Raw genomic sequence first — 19,195 nt, 5'->3', positions numbered from 1 at the left:
CCTGTGCTTCCTCCTGCCCAGGGAAAAAGGATGGGAACTTGAGGCCTCCATTACCTAATTAAAAGAAAGTGTTGGAAAACTCCCGGTTCATGTGCAGCAGGAGATCAGGAAATCTGATAAACAGTCACGAACTGGAGCTGCCCTATTTTCTGAATAGGTGGAAATGCCAAATAAACAAAACAAAAGCCTTTAAAGCGGTCTCTAAGAATGTCTGGTCTGTCACTCTACCGAATGCCTGCATTCAGAAGCCACCCTAAGCCTTCTCTGTAATGCAGCAGTTGCTAGAAAGGGCATTACTGTCAGCCTCAGGAGGTACAAACGCCCAATGCTTCTTTTTATTGCTCTTCACCAAGTCTATGAAGCAGTCACACACAAACCTGCAAATGAAACAACCTGGCACTCACCAGCACAAAGTCAGCAGCAATATCTGCCCACACACCCTCAGCAAACAAGACTGGAAACGCACTAGGGCAGAGCTGAGCTGCTCTCACGTTACAGAACCGGTATTTATCTTGTACAAGACATTCCAAAACCTTCTTCAATGTGTTTGATACCAGGAGCCCCAACGTGCTGACCATGGCGCAGAGGATGCTGGCAGGTTCTCCACATAGCAGGATGCCAGCTGTGGTGGCTCCAAAGACTCACTGCTGCAATGTTAATTCTATGTTCAGAGCTCAGTTAAGCAAAGCAGATTTCATTTTCGAGTTTCCAAACAGTCGCAAAAATTAATGTTTCAAAGAGACAGAACTTTAAAAATATCCTTTTAAATAGGAAGGTTTCAAAGAGACAGAACTTTAAAAATATCCTTTTAAATAGGAAGAAATGCAGGAAATGGCTAATGCAGCTAAGTTCTCCAAGAAACAGATAACACAGACAACACATGCCTTGGAAATAGTAAGAGGCTCCCAGCTCAACAGTTCCCAATCCTTTTTGGATCAGATTACTCTTCTTCTGCAATGTATTATGATTTTCACTAGAAAGTGCTCCTAAGCTAAAGTAAATCAAAGGCATACGTTTCTGAAATGATGCACAGATCACTGCTGTTTTCCTTTCCACACGTTATCCTTTTTCCCCCCTAAAACATCAGAAAGCATGACACATTTGCATGCAGTTTAGTCGTTGTCCACGAGATGTCTCCATGTGCTGCAGACAGGTCCCAGAAGATTGGTTCTGGTAAAGAGAGGAGACAAACATGGAACTGGAGTTGGGTGAAAGCTGGTCCAGCTCCTCCTTATTTTCTTTAATAAACGCTCAGTTCATGTCTTAGCACAAATCCGGAGCCTATGCATCATGACAAACAAGAAATGGCTTCTGCCTTTTTTTTTTTTTTAATTAAATGACAACCCTTCTACTCACAGTGAGGGACAAAGCAATAAACAGTCCTCAAAATAAACAATTCTCCTGAGAACGAAGCAAGATCTTCCTAATACCGACGTCAACCCACAGCGGCAGAGAGTGTTCCCATGACACAGCTGGTGGAGAGCTTTGGATTTCAGATTCATATTTTATATCATCCTAAGCACATTAGAGGATATGGAATATGTATGCATTAAGGGTCTTTCACACCTGAATAGAGGATCTGAAGCCTCATATGCTACATAGGCCACATTTATTCACGCACAGCACATCTCAAATGAGTTTTAATCAAGACCGACCAAGACTGGACTGTGTACACGCTCAAGAATCCACAGATAAACACACTGCAGATGTGACAACATGACATTCACATTAACTCTCAAATCCTGCATCCTTTATCATTGTTCTGTTAATGTATGTGAACCGCATGGCTGTGACAGCATCTCTCTTGTTCCAGTGCCATGAGGGGGTTATTTTTAGCTTGTTAAAGGCAGTTTCATCTCCTTCAAAACTTGGCAGTTATCCAAACAGCCAAAGGAGAGACAGGCTGTACTCTATCTGCTACTTTACGGGAAAAACCCTCATTCACAAAAACAAAGACCATGCAGAACCTGTACTGCAGATAAACTTGCATTTCTATCACTCTGCTGACTTGGCTTTCAAACTTATCACATAGGAAGAGCAAAATTTGTAACTCTAGGCATTGTCTATGCTGATATTTATGGTAAAGTCAGAAAGGTTATCTTCCACCAGCCCAAGCAGCAAGAGATGCTTCACACTTTGTAGGCTGCAGCACATCTAGAGGGAACACTTCAGAGAACTTGCCTCTGAGTGAAAGAGCTTTCCATGGGCTTGCCTTTACAGAGGCAGTACAAACTGGGAGCCAGGCACAGGGAAAGACGTGACTGCTGCTGAGGAACCCCCTCCTGACCTGAAGAACACATTCACATTAATGTCTCCTTGACAGGTGAATTTCAGAATGTGTGAAAACCAGTAATTCAATGTTGCTGCCCCCTGGGGGCCTTTCACCACTCTTCCTCCTCCCCAAATTCATGTGATATGTGCCCACACCTTCCCCAAGCCCTTGCCAATGCCTCATCACCACCATGAGCCCATCACTGAACATCCCCTCCGGCAACAAGATGAATTGCAATTGCTTATTTAATGTGATATGGCTTCTGGAATCAACACAAGAAGAACAGCCACACTGAGCAAACAAGATCTGGTCCCCAAATATTTCGCCATTTTCTCTTGCCCAAATTCCTAACTACATTTACTCTAAAAACTTGCATGTGGAGGCACTGTAGGACCCAGTGTGTCTGCTCCGCTACAGCATGAGTGCAGGGCACAGACCCACAGGTATGCTGGACAAGACTGTATATCAGCAAGGTACAGTACTGCCAGACTTTCAATAAATGCAGCATTTACAGCCAAGCAGCAGCTCCACGCCACGCTAAGGTACAGCTGGACCCTGCCCTCACCTGGCCCATCCAAGGGTCATCTGGCAGGATCTGCAAACATTGCTAGCCCTCAAAATGAAGAGGAAAGGAGTTATTAAACCCTTCTCCAGGACAAGGGCTGCCCACAACTGAGCCTCACATCTTCTCCCCCCAACCCCCAGCCAAATAAAGCATTTAATTGCAAAGCAGATTTCTGCTGGCAAAAGCTTTTTCTTGCTTTTTTCCAGCCATCCAGGACTGTAGGAGTTTGAGGAGTGAGTCGTGTTTCAGCAACCTCTTTCAAGACTGCAGTGCCCTAATGGGAACGAACGCTTAAGTTCTCCAAGTAATGAGGGTCCCTCCTCGTGCTCTGCACACATTTAATTGTTGAGTTATGCTTCCTGTTCCTTCTCAATGCTAATGTTTTCTCTGAAATTCTCTTCCAGTGTTTCCAGAAGAACTTTTGACCCCAAGAGTGTTTTTAAACTTATGGCATTGTTACCCTCTTCCTTATTATGCTTACATGGCTACAAGTAATTACGTATGGATTCCCTGGTAAGACAGAAAGGCTCGTGACAGTAAATAACTGAACAGTACTATGGCTCAGATAAAAAATAAAAATGGGGAGGGAGGGAGGTAAAACAAATGCATTTCTTTATATTCACAAAACAAGTTTATTTATCCACTTTTGGCTTCATGTCTTGCAAAAAACACAAGTAGGAATAAGGGATAAGGAAACCTGGCTCATGCAAGAAACTTTTAACCTGAGATGTCCTGTTCCTGTTACTTGTACAAGGATCAAGACCTTGCTGGGTCACGGCCATCTCTGCATGCAATGCGCCCACAGCTTGTGTGGTACACAGTAAGCACTTCAGGTCAATGCAAAAAGACTGCATGTAAGCAAAAGGGGCTTGCCACCGGACAGCAGAGGTTCACATAGCCAGGGATGCTGCCGGAGTCTGTGCCCCCAGGGCTGGCCTGCATGGTGAGCTTGGGCATGGGGATGCAAATCGCCTCCCTTCCCAGCCTCCCAGCACACACACCCCCCCCCCCCCCCCGCAAATAGCTAGAGATAATGATGACCTCCTTTCCCAAACAAGAAATTTCTCTTTCATACAATTCTATTCTGCATGGAATAGACTTGGCTCATGGACCTGCCTCCAGCATCATGAGCGGAGATACTCAGGGGAGAGCAACAAGATTAAGTAAAGTAGAGAGGAACAGTCCCCAGCCTTCCCTCCTTGCCTCCAGCAACTACAGATCCAAACCTCCTGAGGCAGAAACCCTTTTCTCGCATTTAGTAACTTTCTGGAATTTCAAGACATTAATATGAAGCTGCTCACTGAAGTTGAATGCTTCAAAAATAAAGTACTTCGATCACCATATATTGAACAACATAGCACTACCAGAAAAAAATGCAAAACACTTTTGAAGCAACTAAGAATGGCACATGCCTCTGTCTGAGGACCCAAAATGCCCCAAACTCATCAGACACTGCAAATTCTTCGCAGACCTGCTTTCCCTCTAGAGTTCGTTTCCCAGGTTGCTCCACCAGCCAGCAATACAGTGACAGGCTGAATTTCAAGCAATAGAAATACTACAAAAAGTGAATTAGAATTAAAAAGAAAACATCAAAGGCAAATACTATCATATCATTCTATTTCACCTGGACATAAATAATGACATTTTAAAATAGCAATGCCAACTGCACAAGACAAAATATGGATTGGGGAGGGCAGGGTTTAAAATCCCCAAAGTGTGCCAGGGTAACTTAGCACAACATGACTCTGTGGCCTGGTATTTCATATCTGAAGTTAAGGAACATTCTGGCTGACCTAGCTCTATAAGAAATGCACTTTAAGGATAGTAATGTAATCCTTTTTCTGCCTGGCAGCTCAGGTTTTACTGAAGTTAGAACTTTTAGGGATATTTCATGTTAAACAGGGATTTATATAAGGACAATGTAAAAACAGAGCTCAAATTATATTTTATTAGAAATTTTTTATTAATGAAACACAGACTTTCAAGACTTACAAGTGATATTTCTCTTAAAATACAGTTTTCAGGTGTCACTAAACTCTCCTGCTGTGTCCTGGGGAAGCTGACTAGCTCAGATTACATCTCCCTGGCTGGAATCACTGGAGCAGAACTTAACATTTTTAAATAACTTGCTCACAGGAAACATTTTTAACATCCAGCTCCTAGAAAAGAGATTTTTTTTTTTTTAAAAAGTATTTTTTAAAACTTATTTTTCACAGAATCATAGAGTAAGCCAGGTTGGAAGGAACCTTTGGGGGTCCCTGGTCCAGCCCCCATCTCAAAGCAGAGACAACTTAGATCAGGTTCCTCAGGGCCTGGTCCAGCTACATTGATGAAGATTTGAATACATACCTTAGTTCCAAGTGATTACATTTTCTGCCTGGTTCAGCCTCTAACCTGTTGCTAAGGCATTAATGGCAAGTCCATCAGGTTTATAAATTATGGTTCTGAATACCCAGCACTGAACTATATTCACAGTAAAGTTAATGAAACAAGACCTTAGACAAACACTAAGAGCTCCTGTAAGTTTTGTAGCATCTTCTACACTTGCTCAAGAATTAGATATACACTATGCTGGCAAGAAAAATGAGAGTGAAGCCTCAGCTGACAATAAATCACAGAACTACCTGTTGTTACTTAACCATCCAGTACCTGACAGCATCCCTTTAAGTCCCTACAAAGCCCTGCATAGTAAACAAGAAAATTCATTAACCTCTTGTCAGAGGTGAGAAACTGGTGGTGAGAAAGGTAACTCCTGGCTGGAGCTGGGTCGAGAACTGGTTTGAAATCTAAGAGGTCTGACACTTAAACTGAGACCACCGTCCAAGTTACCTGGTCCAGACCTTGAGTACCACCCACCCTGGAAGCCTAAAACAATTCTATTTGTACTGATTAAAACTGGTCCAGCTTAGTTCCTGCTTTAGTCAGCAGTCACAGTGTAAACCCTCATCTACAGTATAAATATAATCGAATATATGTGAAAGAAAAAGAAGATACTTGAGTATCCAGAGAGTGGGAGCTGCAAAGAACAGTGTTTTCCAAAGCAATTTCACAATAATCTATATGACTATACATATATATGTATATATATATATAGTTAAAAAAATAAAACCATGTGATACTTCATGTTCATACTGTCCTTGAAATTAGCTCCTAAGCTTTGCTATGAAAAAATCCCCCCCCCATCTTGCCAGGTGGATAAAAGCCACGTGTCAAGTTCATCTTCTCCATACATTTACCTTCCTACATCCTGCCTGGTGGCACACAGCTGGGCTCAACTCTCCTGGTAGGGTACTCTGATCTGATGAGGATGGATCAGGCTGTGGGTAGAGCCGAGGGGTCTATGTGTATAGACTGCCCACCCCAGGCTGCAGAGAGCCCCATCTGCACTCCCGAGGCAGAGACAGCAATTAGATTAGAAGAGGAAGGATTTAATGTACAGCTTAAGCAAAACAAGAAGAGGTCCTAAGAGTCACTAATAACTTATTGTATCCCTCTGAATTACATCCCCTCCCACAGAAAAAAATTTAATACAAACAGAGAAAAGAAGAAAAAAAATTCTTACTGGTATTCTTCTAATGTGTTTATTGTACTCAGATTTCTGTGATTCCCCTCCTGTCTCTCAGTGACACATTACGAGAGCACAGAGCTATTGCCATCAGGGGCAAGAATGCCAGTGCCAGCTGCAGTGGCACTGGGACAGACATTGGGGAAGGCTCCAAACTCAGGTCCATGCTGAGAAGCTCTGGGCAGGCTCGTGCAGCCGAGTCTTCACAGTGGCGTGCACCTCAGCTACCTCAGGCTTCCCCTAGCATTATGTTAATCTGGAAAGGAAACACCTGACAAAAAAAAGCCATCACTGAAAACGAGGCAGAGCCCTTCTGGAAAGTCAGGAGCAAACCAAATGACGATTAATGCCTAGCATGTGCCGAAAGAGTCACTGGAACACTGGGGAGCTGCAACCTGAAGCCACACACAATTAAGTTTTGACAAAATTGATTTTTATGTTTAAGCATTGCTGAGCCACAGCCTTATGAAAAACTACCAGAACTTGAAACATGATATATAGAAGAATTTAAGGTATTTTGATAGCCAAAAGAATGCTTAGCTGCCCACTCAAGTTAGCATACAAACACTACACCATCATCAGCACGCTAAGCATCCCAAATTTATTTGTTTTGCCCTTCCTCCTCCAAAAAAGGCACACAGAAGAGAAGACAGTGAAGAAATAACAAAACTTGTCACAGTAGATACACATGTGAGAGTGAGGACTGTTATAAGCATAGACTCAAAGGAAGTCAGAGATAACAGGCAGGTATGAAGCGGACACCAGCATCAGCTAGACTACAGTGCGAGACGTCCTGGGGAACAGACTTTTGCTCAGAAAAAGTACAAGAATACAAAATCAGAACAAATCACCAAACCAGTATCACATCTGAGTGGTCCAGAGGTTTAAGAGATTTATTATAACTCCCACAGTAAAGAGGTGAAAAAAAAGACAGGAAGAGAAAATTAAAAATACAATAGCTTCAAGTGAATCCACCTGTTTTCCCTTGCTGGAAAACCAGCCTGCAAGCTCTTTGGAGTAGCAAACATAATTTTATTCTTTGTCTGTACAATACAACAGAGGCCGAGAACACTGATGAAGTTTCAGAGAGCTGCTACATTACAAATAAATAACAATAATCCACTTAATCTCTGCTTAATGCAGCCCTGAAGGGAATGCAAGTGAGATTATCAACTGGCAGCACTTATTCATCAGAACTTCAGTTACGGTTCACAGCCAGAAATCCATACCCCTCCCCCCAAAAGTCTCTGTTGGCTTCAACAGAGCAAATAAAAACTTGAAGACTTGGATCATAAACTGTTGAAGAAGTTTAGTTACAAAAGGAGGGGAAAGAAGAGCGTGTTACCGCGTAAGCACTGAGAGAGACTTTGCATCAGATCCAACAAAAGCAGTGGGAAGTGGGTGGAAAACAATCCAACAGCAGAGAGAAAAACAAAACCATGATTGCCACATAGCTTGGAGGACGAGAGCTCCTGCTCCCTGTGCTGCTGCTTTGCTGCAGTGCAATAGCAGAGGTGGCAGATTCTGTGGTAGATGCCATCCCCATTTCAGCTTGTCACCCATGTCCCAAGTAAAGAAGGGCTGGATGGGATTGCCCCATCCTGAGGACCTGCTCCATTGTCAGGCTGTACAAAAATGTGACAGATGCAAACAGGCATCAAGGGAGAGAGTAAAAAATGTCACACCAAAGCCACACTTACAGCGACCAGTTTTTCAGGAGACACATTCACTCCTTTCACATCTTCTTCTTCTGGCTCTTCGTTTTCTTTATTGTCAGTGCAAGAAACAGAGTCTTGGACTGAGCAAGTGCTAAGCAAGTCTGGCAAACTGGTAGATGGATACTTCAGAAAATCCCCTTCAGCAGATTCCTACCCGAGAGACAACAAAATATGTTACACTGTGTGCAGAAAACCACCAAAGTAATGGTGAAACTGCTCCATTTCACCTGTCCGGTGACAGCTCTCTGGTAATCCTCCCCTTGTTACATGTGCTCAAACTTTAATGGTCCAGTTACAAAAAGCAGCCCTGGTTTTAAAGTGCATATATAGTAAACACAGGCCAATATACATCTAAAATATTTAGATTTCATAAAGGAGAATTTAAAATAAATGCTTCTCCAGCAGCCTGCTCCTCCCCACTTTAGGTTTACTAAACGTCACTGCAAGCAGACTCAGAGTTTACAGACCTCATTACTCATTTCACTGCATCCCAAATCACACTCTATGCTCCTGCTCCCTCCCTGCGGATGTTCCCTTCACATGTTTATCTATCCACATGCATTAGAATAATACACTGACAACCCTACTTAGGCGAACAAAATGAAAACTGACCCACCTATCCTCTACCAACTCAGTCCTGATGCTTCAGGATCTGTTTCCAGTCTTTGGCACCTTTTCCAGGAGGCAAACATGCACACCAGCTGAAAGCAGTGGCCAGACCAGACTCATTTTATTGCTTTCAGAACAAATTCTGCATTCAAGAGCACTCACCAGGCCAAACTGCAAGGCTGCTTTCCCATACCAACAAATAACACCCATAGGGAGCTGCTGGGGAACACTTCACCTATTTACACCTTTTCTGAGACTGCCTGAAACACAGCACAGGCTGGATTCCCCACTGCTTGCCTTTCCAAGTCCTCCTCCCAGGGACATGAAAACTGTCCAAGTGCACAGAGCACAGGCGAAATAGATTCACGGCCTGATCTCAGGAGCGTGCTGTTTTATGCTGTAAGCTTATTATCAATGATTATTTTGATGCAATCATCACATGAATAAGCAAATAATTTTAAGGAGAAATTTATGCAGTCTACTGCCCTGTGTTTTGTCAGAGTCCAATTGTCTAAAGGAAATACAAAATGTAGGTACTTCAGCTCAAAGACTGTCATTTCCAGAATAAACACCAGTGGGGTTAATACCAGGCTGTAAGCCTACAGAAGGTCTTGAATGAACTTCACTGTCTAACTGAAACATTAGAGAAGTATAGGCTCTTCACTTTGAATATGGTGGGATAGAGCCTCATCTTGAAAAAGAAGAGCACAAAGCATGCCCGGAAGCCATAACAGCATCCAGCCATTAAACCCACAGAAGCCTGCATCAGGTTGCCTGCGGCTACCTGAAGGTGAAGATAAGAAAAATTTAAAAAATAACAAAACAGTGGCTCGCTGAGAACTTCACGCTCTCCTTGGAAATGTAAGTTTACAAACGGTCCCTTTAGCCCAAGATGTTCCTGCTACCACCCCAAAGGCCTTGATGGCCTCCACCTGCAGGCACGGCCTTCTTTGAGACCCCATGTGCTTTCGGTAGCCAGTCCGCCACCCACCAAATACCTGCATCAACCCAAGCAGGGCAGCAGCAGGCTGTGGTCCGGGGAGGGGAGGAAACAGGGGTGGGCAGATGGGAAGGATTTTCTTAAACAAAGGGCGAAATACTGTTTAATATCTCTCCTCAACCTCTCACGCAATGAAAGGAGAATGAAGAGCCCAACTGATAAATGAATTCCACTCTCATTTCCCTGAAATTTCATGCTCCTTTATCTGCAAGAGCTCCACTCCAAGCTATTAACAAGGACAAAATAAGGAACTCAAGCCAAGAGATCATCATCAAGAGACCTCAGGCAAACAGATAGGACAAGAGATGAGAGCTAGGGAGGCTATGCAGGCAGGAAGAAGAGGCCAAGAACAGCCTGCTTTATTTAGCATACATTTTAAGAGAATGGTTTTGGCCAAAACTTAAGTAACATCTGCATGAATAAATACAGACTCATTTGCACACTGAATGACAGTGACAATACAAGCAAATCACTAAGTTGGTCTACACCTTATTGATTTGCCATAGATTTATGGCAGCTACTGATATGTTTCCTATATCTGTGCATTAAACTCAGGGGAACAAATGTGCACATTTGATTCCCTATCAAAAACATGCCCTTTCCACGCAGCACTTGCACAATCTCTTCTGGATGTACATTCAGGAGACCACCAAGGACAGGACTGTACCTTGCTAGCGACCACCAGCTGCACCAGGCCAGCAGCCGAGCGAAGAAGAGCCACGGCGTCCTGGTGGGAGAGCCCAACCAGCGACTGCCCGTTGATCATGAGGAGCTCATCACCTGCTGTCAGCCTGCCGTCCCTGTGGAAACAGAGCGGGAACACGGAGCTGCAGGGTGGTCCTTCCCCAGTGCCAGGCTCCAGTGGCACGCGGTGGGACATGGAGGGATGGGCAACACGTGATCTGGCTGACGCTAAGCTTGCATTGATTGGTGCAAGGTTATTTGCCCAAAAAAGCAGCTCAGAAAGGTGCCCCCAGGAAATTGTTGTTATAATCAGAGTCATTTCACCCTCTTTGCAGGGCTGAGACCCCTCAAACCTTCTCTGTGCCTCACAGGAGATGGTCAGGAAGCAGCAGTGACACCCATCTGCCCCCCGTCAGGGAGCAGGGCCAGGGCTGGCAGTGAGCACCCTGGGTTGCACAACCCACGCTCACCCCCTGCCAATCCCATGGGAAAGGCCCATCTTCCAAAAAGGGACTTAGGAAAAAAGTCTCACAAGCCACCAGCCTCCTTGGTTCACGCTCCATCACCAAACAAGTGTTTGATCTGTCTATAGTTTGGGCTAAACATGCTGGAAGAAGCTTCAGTGACCAATCACAAAAAGTAAGTTTTTAAGCTAAAAATGCCATGTTGTCACCCTCACACAATGGGAGGGCAAAACCCCTACACCTGTCTCATGAGTCTGGCTAACAGCGATGGCCATGGATGCTCCATCACACCCACTCCCGTGAAGGCACCGCCAGCGCCTCACCTGTGTGCGGAGCCACCTTCCTCCACGTGGGTGACGATGATGCTGTGAGGGGACCGCTTCGACCCTCTGCCTCCCGTTATCTGGATTCCCAGCCCGTCCGTCCCCTTCAGGATGTGCATCCTCCATATGCGGCAACCTTCTCGCTGAGAGAAAACGTGCAGAGAGTCCTTGAATTTGGATTTGGACACTGAGAGAGGGCTGGGAGGGTACAGGAGGGAGCTATTTAGCACCTTGCTGCCCATCACCACATATCTGTATAGCTCAAGCTATACGGGTGTTTTTGCTTAGCTTTGCTGTGTTAGCTGCGGTCCAAGCGAAGGAGGCAGAAAGGAGGAGGCAGCACAGAGAAGGGTCAGCTTGTAGAGTTTTCTTTGCAGGGCTGTTTGCAACTTTTCTGAGCCACGCAGAGGTGTTGCTTTCAACGCCCCAATCCTTCCCGAAGCAAGCAGCAGCCTCAAATCCCCTCGCCAAAACTCAAGGATGAGCTGTGCAGGGCTGCAGAGGAGCAAGGCATTGTTCAACGGGGAATGTGAACACCAACTAGAGCAGCTGCTATTGCAGCAGGGACCAGACTGGCATCACACTGTAGTGTTTCCCTCTCCAGAGGGGTTTGCAGGATTTGAGACACAGGAAAAAAACCACTAGCTTCAAATTACCAGCTGTCAATCAAATATTTCGTATTGGACAGCTGTTGTACTGAGTGTAAATAATAGATTTACCCACCGCAGAGAATAACTTTTCAGTATAAGCAAGGTAACAGGCAATGTTTAGGACACTTTTTTTTTTTTTTTTTTAATGATTACATATCCAAAAAGTGCTTTACAAACTCCAGGGCAACACAAAATGCAACCCAAACCCAGATCTCATGAGTCCTACCGAAAGGACTGGGCACAAGGAAACACAAGTGTGGCAAATATCACCGGAGCAAAAAGGAAATAGAAAAATAAGTAAGCAAGTAAGACACCTAAGGCGATTGCCAGGAGTCTCTCAGAAAGGGGAAGAACCAGTATAACAGAATTATGAGAAACTCTAGGACGTTTTCAAGCTTGCAAGACAGCAAAATGCACGATTTGGACACTAATTTTAGGCCATGTGTTGTAGTCACCAGGCACCAGGTCAGCTGTTTCCGACTGGGTCTGTTCTGCACACAAGTAATGTTCTTGCAGTACGCAAACACCCAAGTAGCAAAGTTGATTAAAATTTCATGGCAAACTGTGAAGAGCATGTACAAATTGCCGCTTGTTTCTGAGAAGGCGAACTGCTAAATATATCAGCAAACCCAAGGGTTGTGGCAGCAGCCTGCAGGTTTTAGGCCATCGTTGTTTATCTGAGCCTTTAGTAACTGAAGAAAATGTGCTTTTTCTACCTGATCGCTGGGGCCCTATGCTGAAACTTTTAAATGCAATGCAAGATGAGTTTTTCAGATACAGAAACGAAGAGGTCAGTATCTACACAAGTATCTTAAGAACAAAGTGAAAAATGTTAATAACGATGTTACACAGCCCCTAGACCACAGGCAGGGGAAACAGGAAAAACAAACCAGGTGTCTTAAGAGGTAATGCAAAAGTTTGAGGCTGAAAACATATACACCTGTGGGTAATCTATTAATTTGAAAGTCATGCACATGGGCAACATCCCAACAGGTTTAACTAGGATCCTCAATGCATCGACAAAAGCTCAGTCTCCTGTTGAGTAACAGGATGTGCCAGGACAGAGAATACTTTTGAGATAAATTAGAGTGATACCTAAGACTCCATATTAAACACAGGGGCAAGAGTCAACTGTATTTATCTATTTAAAAAACAGAACTGAGCTACAGCATTAAAATGATCCAGAGAGGTTTTATTGCTCTAAAAGTACCTCACACCCATTAAGAAATCAGTGTAACAGAGAAATGCAAGTCTCTGCGTCCCCCAACTAAGCCCAGGCTGAAACGATGAGCATCTATTCTTCTCACAAGGTGCCGCACCGAGTGTCCCATTGTTAAATCCAGTTTGGAAGCAGACCCTCCAATAAAGTTTAACAATGCAGTCACAAAATTGCGTTTAACAATTTGCAAAAGCTTTCTGGAATGCGAGTTATGTAAAGGCCCATGACGTGCAGCACCTAGCTTGCATTCCTCAGCACTCCTCACTGTCACACATTGTATTAAAAAATAAAAAATCCCATATTCATTCTTAACTGACCCACTCTCAACCACCCATTTACATAGCAAAACACTTAGCAGCAAATGGTAAGATTCAGCTGCTCTTAACGCAAGCACCATCTCATTCCTCTTGAACGCCCATTGAAATCAAAAGCACTTGCAAAGTAACACATTACTCAGTCCAAACATGGATAGAAAAATGCAGCCACAATAAAGACAACAAAAGCATTTGGCACATACCCAAACATGTATTTCTTTCACTCATTTTCAAATGACATGGTCACCATCTCCTGTGTAAGAAAATGCTGTCCCTCCAGTCCCTGCTGGTCAGCTGCATGCATTTTGCTGGGAACAAACAATTTGGCGTCGACTGGAAATCAGATCCCCTCACTGTTCTTTCCCTCTTCTTCATAAAACATTCATAGCCCTTCATTTAATCACGTGCTACAAAGCAAACGCCCCCCACCAATACACACATACCTCCAAGGTTTGTCACTCCAAGATTCTGAAAGCTAGGTATTAAAAAGCAGATTGCTAGCTTTTGCTTGAGGCCTCTTGGAGAAAGGGGGTGTTCAGCAGAACCCCCTTCCCCTCCCCAGGAAGCTGCTATCTCTTTTGCACAGAGCATCACAGGATACTTCACAGCCAGCTAGGAAACGCTGCTGCTTTGAATGTGCATCTTATGTGACTCCATCATAGGCAAGCCTTAATAGTAAAGCTCTGTGCCAATTCCAAGCATTTGTAAATGCATTTAGATTTTACTTAAAACCAGATTTCTTGAGTTACTGGAGATTCCCAGGTTCACAACACAAAGCCTAAATGCTTTAAAAAAAAAGAAAAGAAAAAAAAGACAGAGTGATGCATGTCTTTAATTTTGAAATTGCTTAAAGGATCATATTTTCAAGCTTTCCTTCATACACAAAAAGACTACAAGCTCACTTATTTAAATGAAAGCTAGGATTCTGGTGTATTCACTCCACTCCAGAGACTTACAATACCCAGGGGAAACTCCAAGTGTATTTAGATTTGGCAGTTCACAGGTCTGATGTCACTGTCCTTGGAGCCTGTATAATCCCTGCCCAGAGGAGGATGAGTTTAACTGCTGACCGCTCTCTCTAATTGGCTGCGCAATTCTAGTTGCTGCTTGGCTGCTGTCAGTTTTATATTCCTATTATCATCTGAACTTTTCCATCCTCTCCAAATAATTCTCATAGTTTCATTTAAAAATGACTCAGAACAACCCCCACAGCTTCATTCAGAAGTGACACAGTCTGCACACGTGCACCCCCAACTCTCGGCGCAAAACCATTTCATGCCTGAAGCACACATATGTGCTGATGCCAGTCCAGCCAGTTACCTCGAACTCCAGACGTCCTCAGCAAGGACACAGAGAGAGGCACTACTAGCTCCTGTTGCAGCCAGGGACCAGGCAACACCCAGTTCTGGTCACTCTTAAGAATAAGAAGACTGACCTATATCCTTTAACCAAAGGCAACTGACAATAACAAAGCTCAGCACCTGAGAACCCAAGTGAAAAGGGCTCACTAGGCTGAATACCTGTATATGAGAAACCAGAAAATTTCATGCAATTCGCCTGAGATTCGGCCAAGACGGACACTCAGAAAGACATCCATGCTTGCTTTGAGAGTATCAAAGGAATAGGAGGCACAAATTTCCCTTTAGAGATTTGTTCCCCTTCTCCTGGGAGCAACTGTTAACTCTGCTCAGATCCACCCCATGGACTTTGCTTGTAAACCCAGAGCAGCAGCAGACCTGTCTATGCAGAGGGACTGTAGATTCCTCTCAATGGAAGGGTTTCACAGACACAATGGACCAACCTTTGTCAAAGATGGTCTCAGAGGAGATGAGACCAGTACACCTCTTGAAGTCCCTTCCAGAGCTACATTTTTTGATTTCCCTCACGTATGAAGTAGAAAGACAAACACTCAAGCCAGGCTGCAGTTGGGCTAATGGCAAATTTTTGTTCTCTGCAGTTACATCACTCTTAGGTGACCCAACTTTCCTCCTAACTTGGCTCTTTCGATCAGGCAGTCCTTTGGACCAGATTTTTCCACTTGAAGCTGATCAACTTCAAAGTGCCCACGCTACAAATAATTAAAATGTTTTTAAAGACAGTATGAATATTCTACTTGGATTAATCACAAGCAAAAAAAAAAAAAAAAATGGAAATGGGTCATCTTATGTAACAGACCACAAGTGAGAATAGAGAATACAGCTGGCAACTTCAAGTGGGTCCCCGCAGGCCATCTTTCTCCACCATGAAGCCATTGTACATCAGGCAGCCTCTGTTCCTACATCTGGAATAAACTAGCGCACTACAGATCAGAAAGGAAGCATGCTGCCAGCACGACGTGGGGAAGCTTGCCTTCTGCCTGCTCCAAGTGCATACCATCAAACGCTCGATTTCATAAGCACATCATTAATAAAACAAAAAGGAACGTTTTTCCTCTTGAGTGTTGAGGAAAATAAATAAATAAAAGACATCTCAGCCATTCTTCCCCCCCTTTTCTTTCACCAGCTAATTGCAGGGGAGTTTAAAGGGGTTTGACTGATTTTGACTATGCCGTGTTCAAGAAGCTGCAAATCTATGTATGCAAAGGAAAAATTGCTTTGAAATCTTGTATTAAAGCAAAGCTTGGCAGGAGCAAGGTGTAAACAAATGGAAAACAGAAATGCAGTAAGTAGTTAAAAAGCCAGACAGTAAAATGGAAAATATAAAAGAGCTGTCTACAATAAAGCACTTTCTGTCACAGCAGCAATTCAGCCGAACCTGGTATAAATATGTATCAATTTTTAAATAAAACCAGAGATAAGCCCTGATGAGAATACCAATAACCACCCAAGGTCTGTATGCACACCCTGACTGCACTGGCCCTAACACAGCCTGTGGGGTGCCTCCCTCCCTCCATGTGTCAACGTGGATTTTTACCGCCCGCCTGCAGCAACCAGTTCCCACTTACGAACTTCACAGGTTTTCCCTGTAGCAGCAGCACAAGCAAAGAGTGAGCTCTTCCTCACTGGCCATGAAGCTGCTTTAGAAACATGACACTAAGAGAAAGTTCTAAGTTTCATGCATTAAAAGAAATTACTTCAATAGGCTTCATAGGAGCTAGCAGACAATGTGATGATCACGCACAGCTGAAAACCAGCACAAGACCAGCACAAAATCTCCCAAACAGAAACACGCCATATTGTGACCAGCATATAAGCAACTGCTTTCAAGCAACAACCAGCACAGCATCCTCCTCCTCATGGACAGGGAGTATACTGGGATGGCCATACCAGCACACCACCCCCCCACATCCTTCACTGATGTGGGATAAATTAAAAGCACTGCTCCCAGCTGCCTGCCCCACCTTGGGTCAAATCATGCCTCCTCCCACTATCCCTGTTCTCCAGCAGGCAGGTGGGAAAGATGGATCAGTAGCTGGGGGATTAACTCACATGATGACATACCAGGTGTGTAGCTCAAACTCCTCTATCTCAAGATACCGTCAAAAGCCATCACTCTTCACATAACAAATATTAATGTGAATGATTCAGTACCAGAAAATCATGCCAAAACCTGATTTTTTTGCAGATTCTTAACAAAGCAATTATTTCATTAGAGGATAATGAGTACATTTTTCATCTGATCTTAAGCAGGTTATTTTTAAGGCTGATCTGACAGCAGGACTCCTGCTTTCATCTGCTACCTTGGGTTTTGTTTTCATTGTTGTACAAGCAAGCTAAACAACTCCAAGATGAACCAAAGCTGGAGAAAAAGAATCTGAATTCCTTTATCAATAAATTCCAAGACAGGAGTTCTTTGTCCATCCCTACTGACTATGAAAGTTCCTTAGCATTGAGCCACTGAAGCCTTTGGCTTCTACCTCTGGATGATGCAAGTCACATAGCGGGTGTCTCCGACAGCACTTGAAACAGGAAAACAAAAACAAAAACAAAACCAAGCCCAAGTAGCCCTTAATACGGATTACAGCGTTGACCACGTGAACTTTCCGTGTCCTCAAAGTAAGTAGGAGCCAGCGTAGCACAGACACAACTGTTATTGCATTCAAGTGTCCACTGCTGATATAACAAGTCCCCCCTTTGTTTGGACAAGCAGCCGCCAGACACTTGGCATCCTCTCACTGAAATGTGAGTACTTTCCCCATGGAAAGAGATGCGTCCTAGGGGATAAAGCCTGGGGAACAGTCAAAGGCAAAAACATACCCTCCCCCAAACACAAACACATAATTAAAATACACAAAACAGGCATCACAGCAGAGAGCATGAAAATTCTGCGACTTAAAGCAGACTGTCCCCCAGGGATCCATCTCCTGAGACAGACTGCTTGTTGACATCATTTCCTTGGCAAGGGCTTTAAACACTTTATCAGCCATTGCAAGCACCTGAACTACATCATCACCCCTTACAAAAATCTGCTGGAGTCATTTGTCATCCTGAGCCATCACCATCTGGATTGCACCTCTTCGGGCTGCTCCCTTCTTGCTGTCAACTGAAGCTTTAGTGCACAATCAGCCAAAGGATTTCTCAGCTATCCCTTACCCTGGGGGGTTTCAGCCCAGTAATCGCTCCTGGGGAGCTCAGGCTTTTAAGAGTTACAAGGTGTTTGCACTCCCTCAAGCACCTTGCCCAGTCTCATCCTCTTGCTGGACTACTGGGATCGTGGTTGGTTGATTAGTCTCAAGTTTCACAAAAAACACCCTTGCTGCCTGCAGCACATTAAAGCCCATCCCCGAGTAAGTCACCACGTTCCCACGTAGCTAAAGAGGGGTCTCTCATGGGGACTGGTCCTGACATCTGCCAGTGTTAGGAATCCTTTGGGTTTGCTCTGTGGTCTCAGCACCCTGCCTCAAAAATTAAGTGTATGTAGCTTTATAATCCCGACTAACACCTAAAACACTACAGCACCTAAGCAAACAGCATACTCTATTTTTAGGCATGTCCACTTGATTTCAAACATTCGCACTTAATGATTAAAACATAAAACGGTGTGAACTTACATTTCAGCTAAAGCCAGTCCTTTGCATTCAAGTCATGGGTTTGCTGTATCTGTAATACCATATGCAAACTGAAAAATACCACTTTCTGTGTAGGTGGGAAATGCTTTCATACTGTTACTCTCACCTACGGTTTGTGACAGCTGAGCATGGCAGGGACCTCCTATAACACAACTTTGTGTGTACCTGTGCTGCCTTTGTGGAAGCTCATTTCAAAAAGTCAGGAAAGCTGACACACTAAAGTTAACTTATTACCACTTCTACGTTACCAGACTATCTCTACACCCAACCCTTCACCACACCCTTGGAAAATTCAATCAAGAAACAGGATAGAAGGACAGATTGCTATCCAAAATTAAAATCTGCAACTACCACAGCTGTAGCTAATGCTTAAATCACAGCAAAGAAAGGCAAAACCGTAAGTCAGTTGAAAAAATTTGGCAGCGAGTGAGACTTAACCCCAGAAGGTTGTGATGATGGTTGTTTTATGGCGAGGTGGAACATAACTGGCAGCAAAAAAAAGTAAGTGTAATTTCTCTACTAGTTACATCAAAGCACTTCCTAAAACCCCAAGCAAAAGCAGGGCCAAGTTTTGTCAGTGCTGTACAGCTACAATTAAAAGACAGCCCTCGTCCCTAAGAGAGTTTACAACCCAAAACAGGCAAGAGAGAGGGAAGACATGCTTATCACAGCGCACATTAAAACTTCAAGACAGTAGATAGCCCCAGGATTTGTGTTAATGAAAGCTGGAAGCAAACACAACAGATAAAAAGACGTTAAGAACAGAAACAGATTCTGAGGAAGGCCTTTACAGGACTAAAGGTG

The 19,195-nt window shown here is 43.9% G+C and overlaps 1 protein-coding gene across 1 annotated transcript in view; it reads right to left on the bottom strand.

The window, feature by feature from the left end:
- The window catches only part of PDZD2 (PDZ domain containing 2), a 137,987-nt gene that overhangs the window by 42,240 nt on the left and 76,552 nt on the right, over positions 1-19,195 (bottom strand). The window contains exons 3-5 of the mRNA XM_086479822.1: positions 11,201-11,343; positions 10,397-10,529; positions 8,103-8,270 (exon numbers count right to left, since the gene is read on the bottom strand). Coding sequence (XP_086335948.1) covers positions 8,103-8,270; positions 10,397-10,529; positions 11,201-11,343 — 444 coding nt within the window. The remainder of the gene's footprint in view (positions 1-8,102; positions 8,271-10,396; positions 10,530-11,200; positions 11,344-19,195) is intronic.

The sequence above is a fragment of the Leptosomus discolor genome, chromosome Z, assembly GCF_034619465.1.
Source record: "Leptosomus discolor isolate bLepDis1 chromosome Z, bLepDis1.hap2, whole genome shotgun sequence".
NCBI classification, from domain to species: Eukaryota; Metazoa; Chordata; class Aves; order Leptosomiformes; family Leptosomidae; genus Leptosomus; species Leptosomus discolor.
Note: the sequence above shows the minus strand (reverse complement) of the source record. Positions and strands in the feature narration are given on the sequence as shown.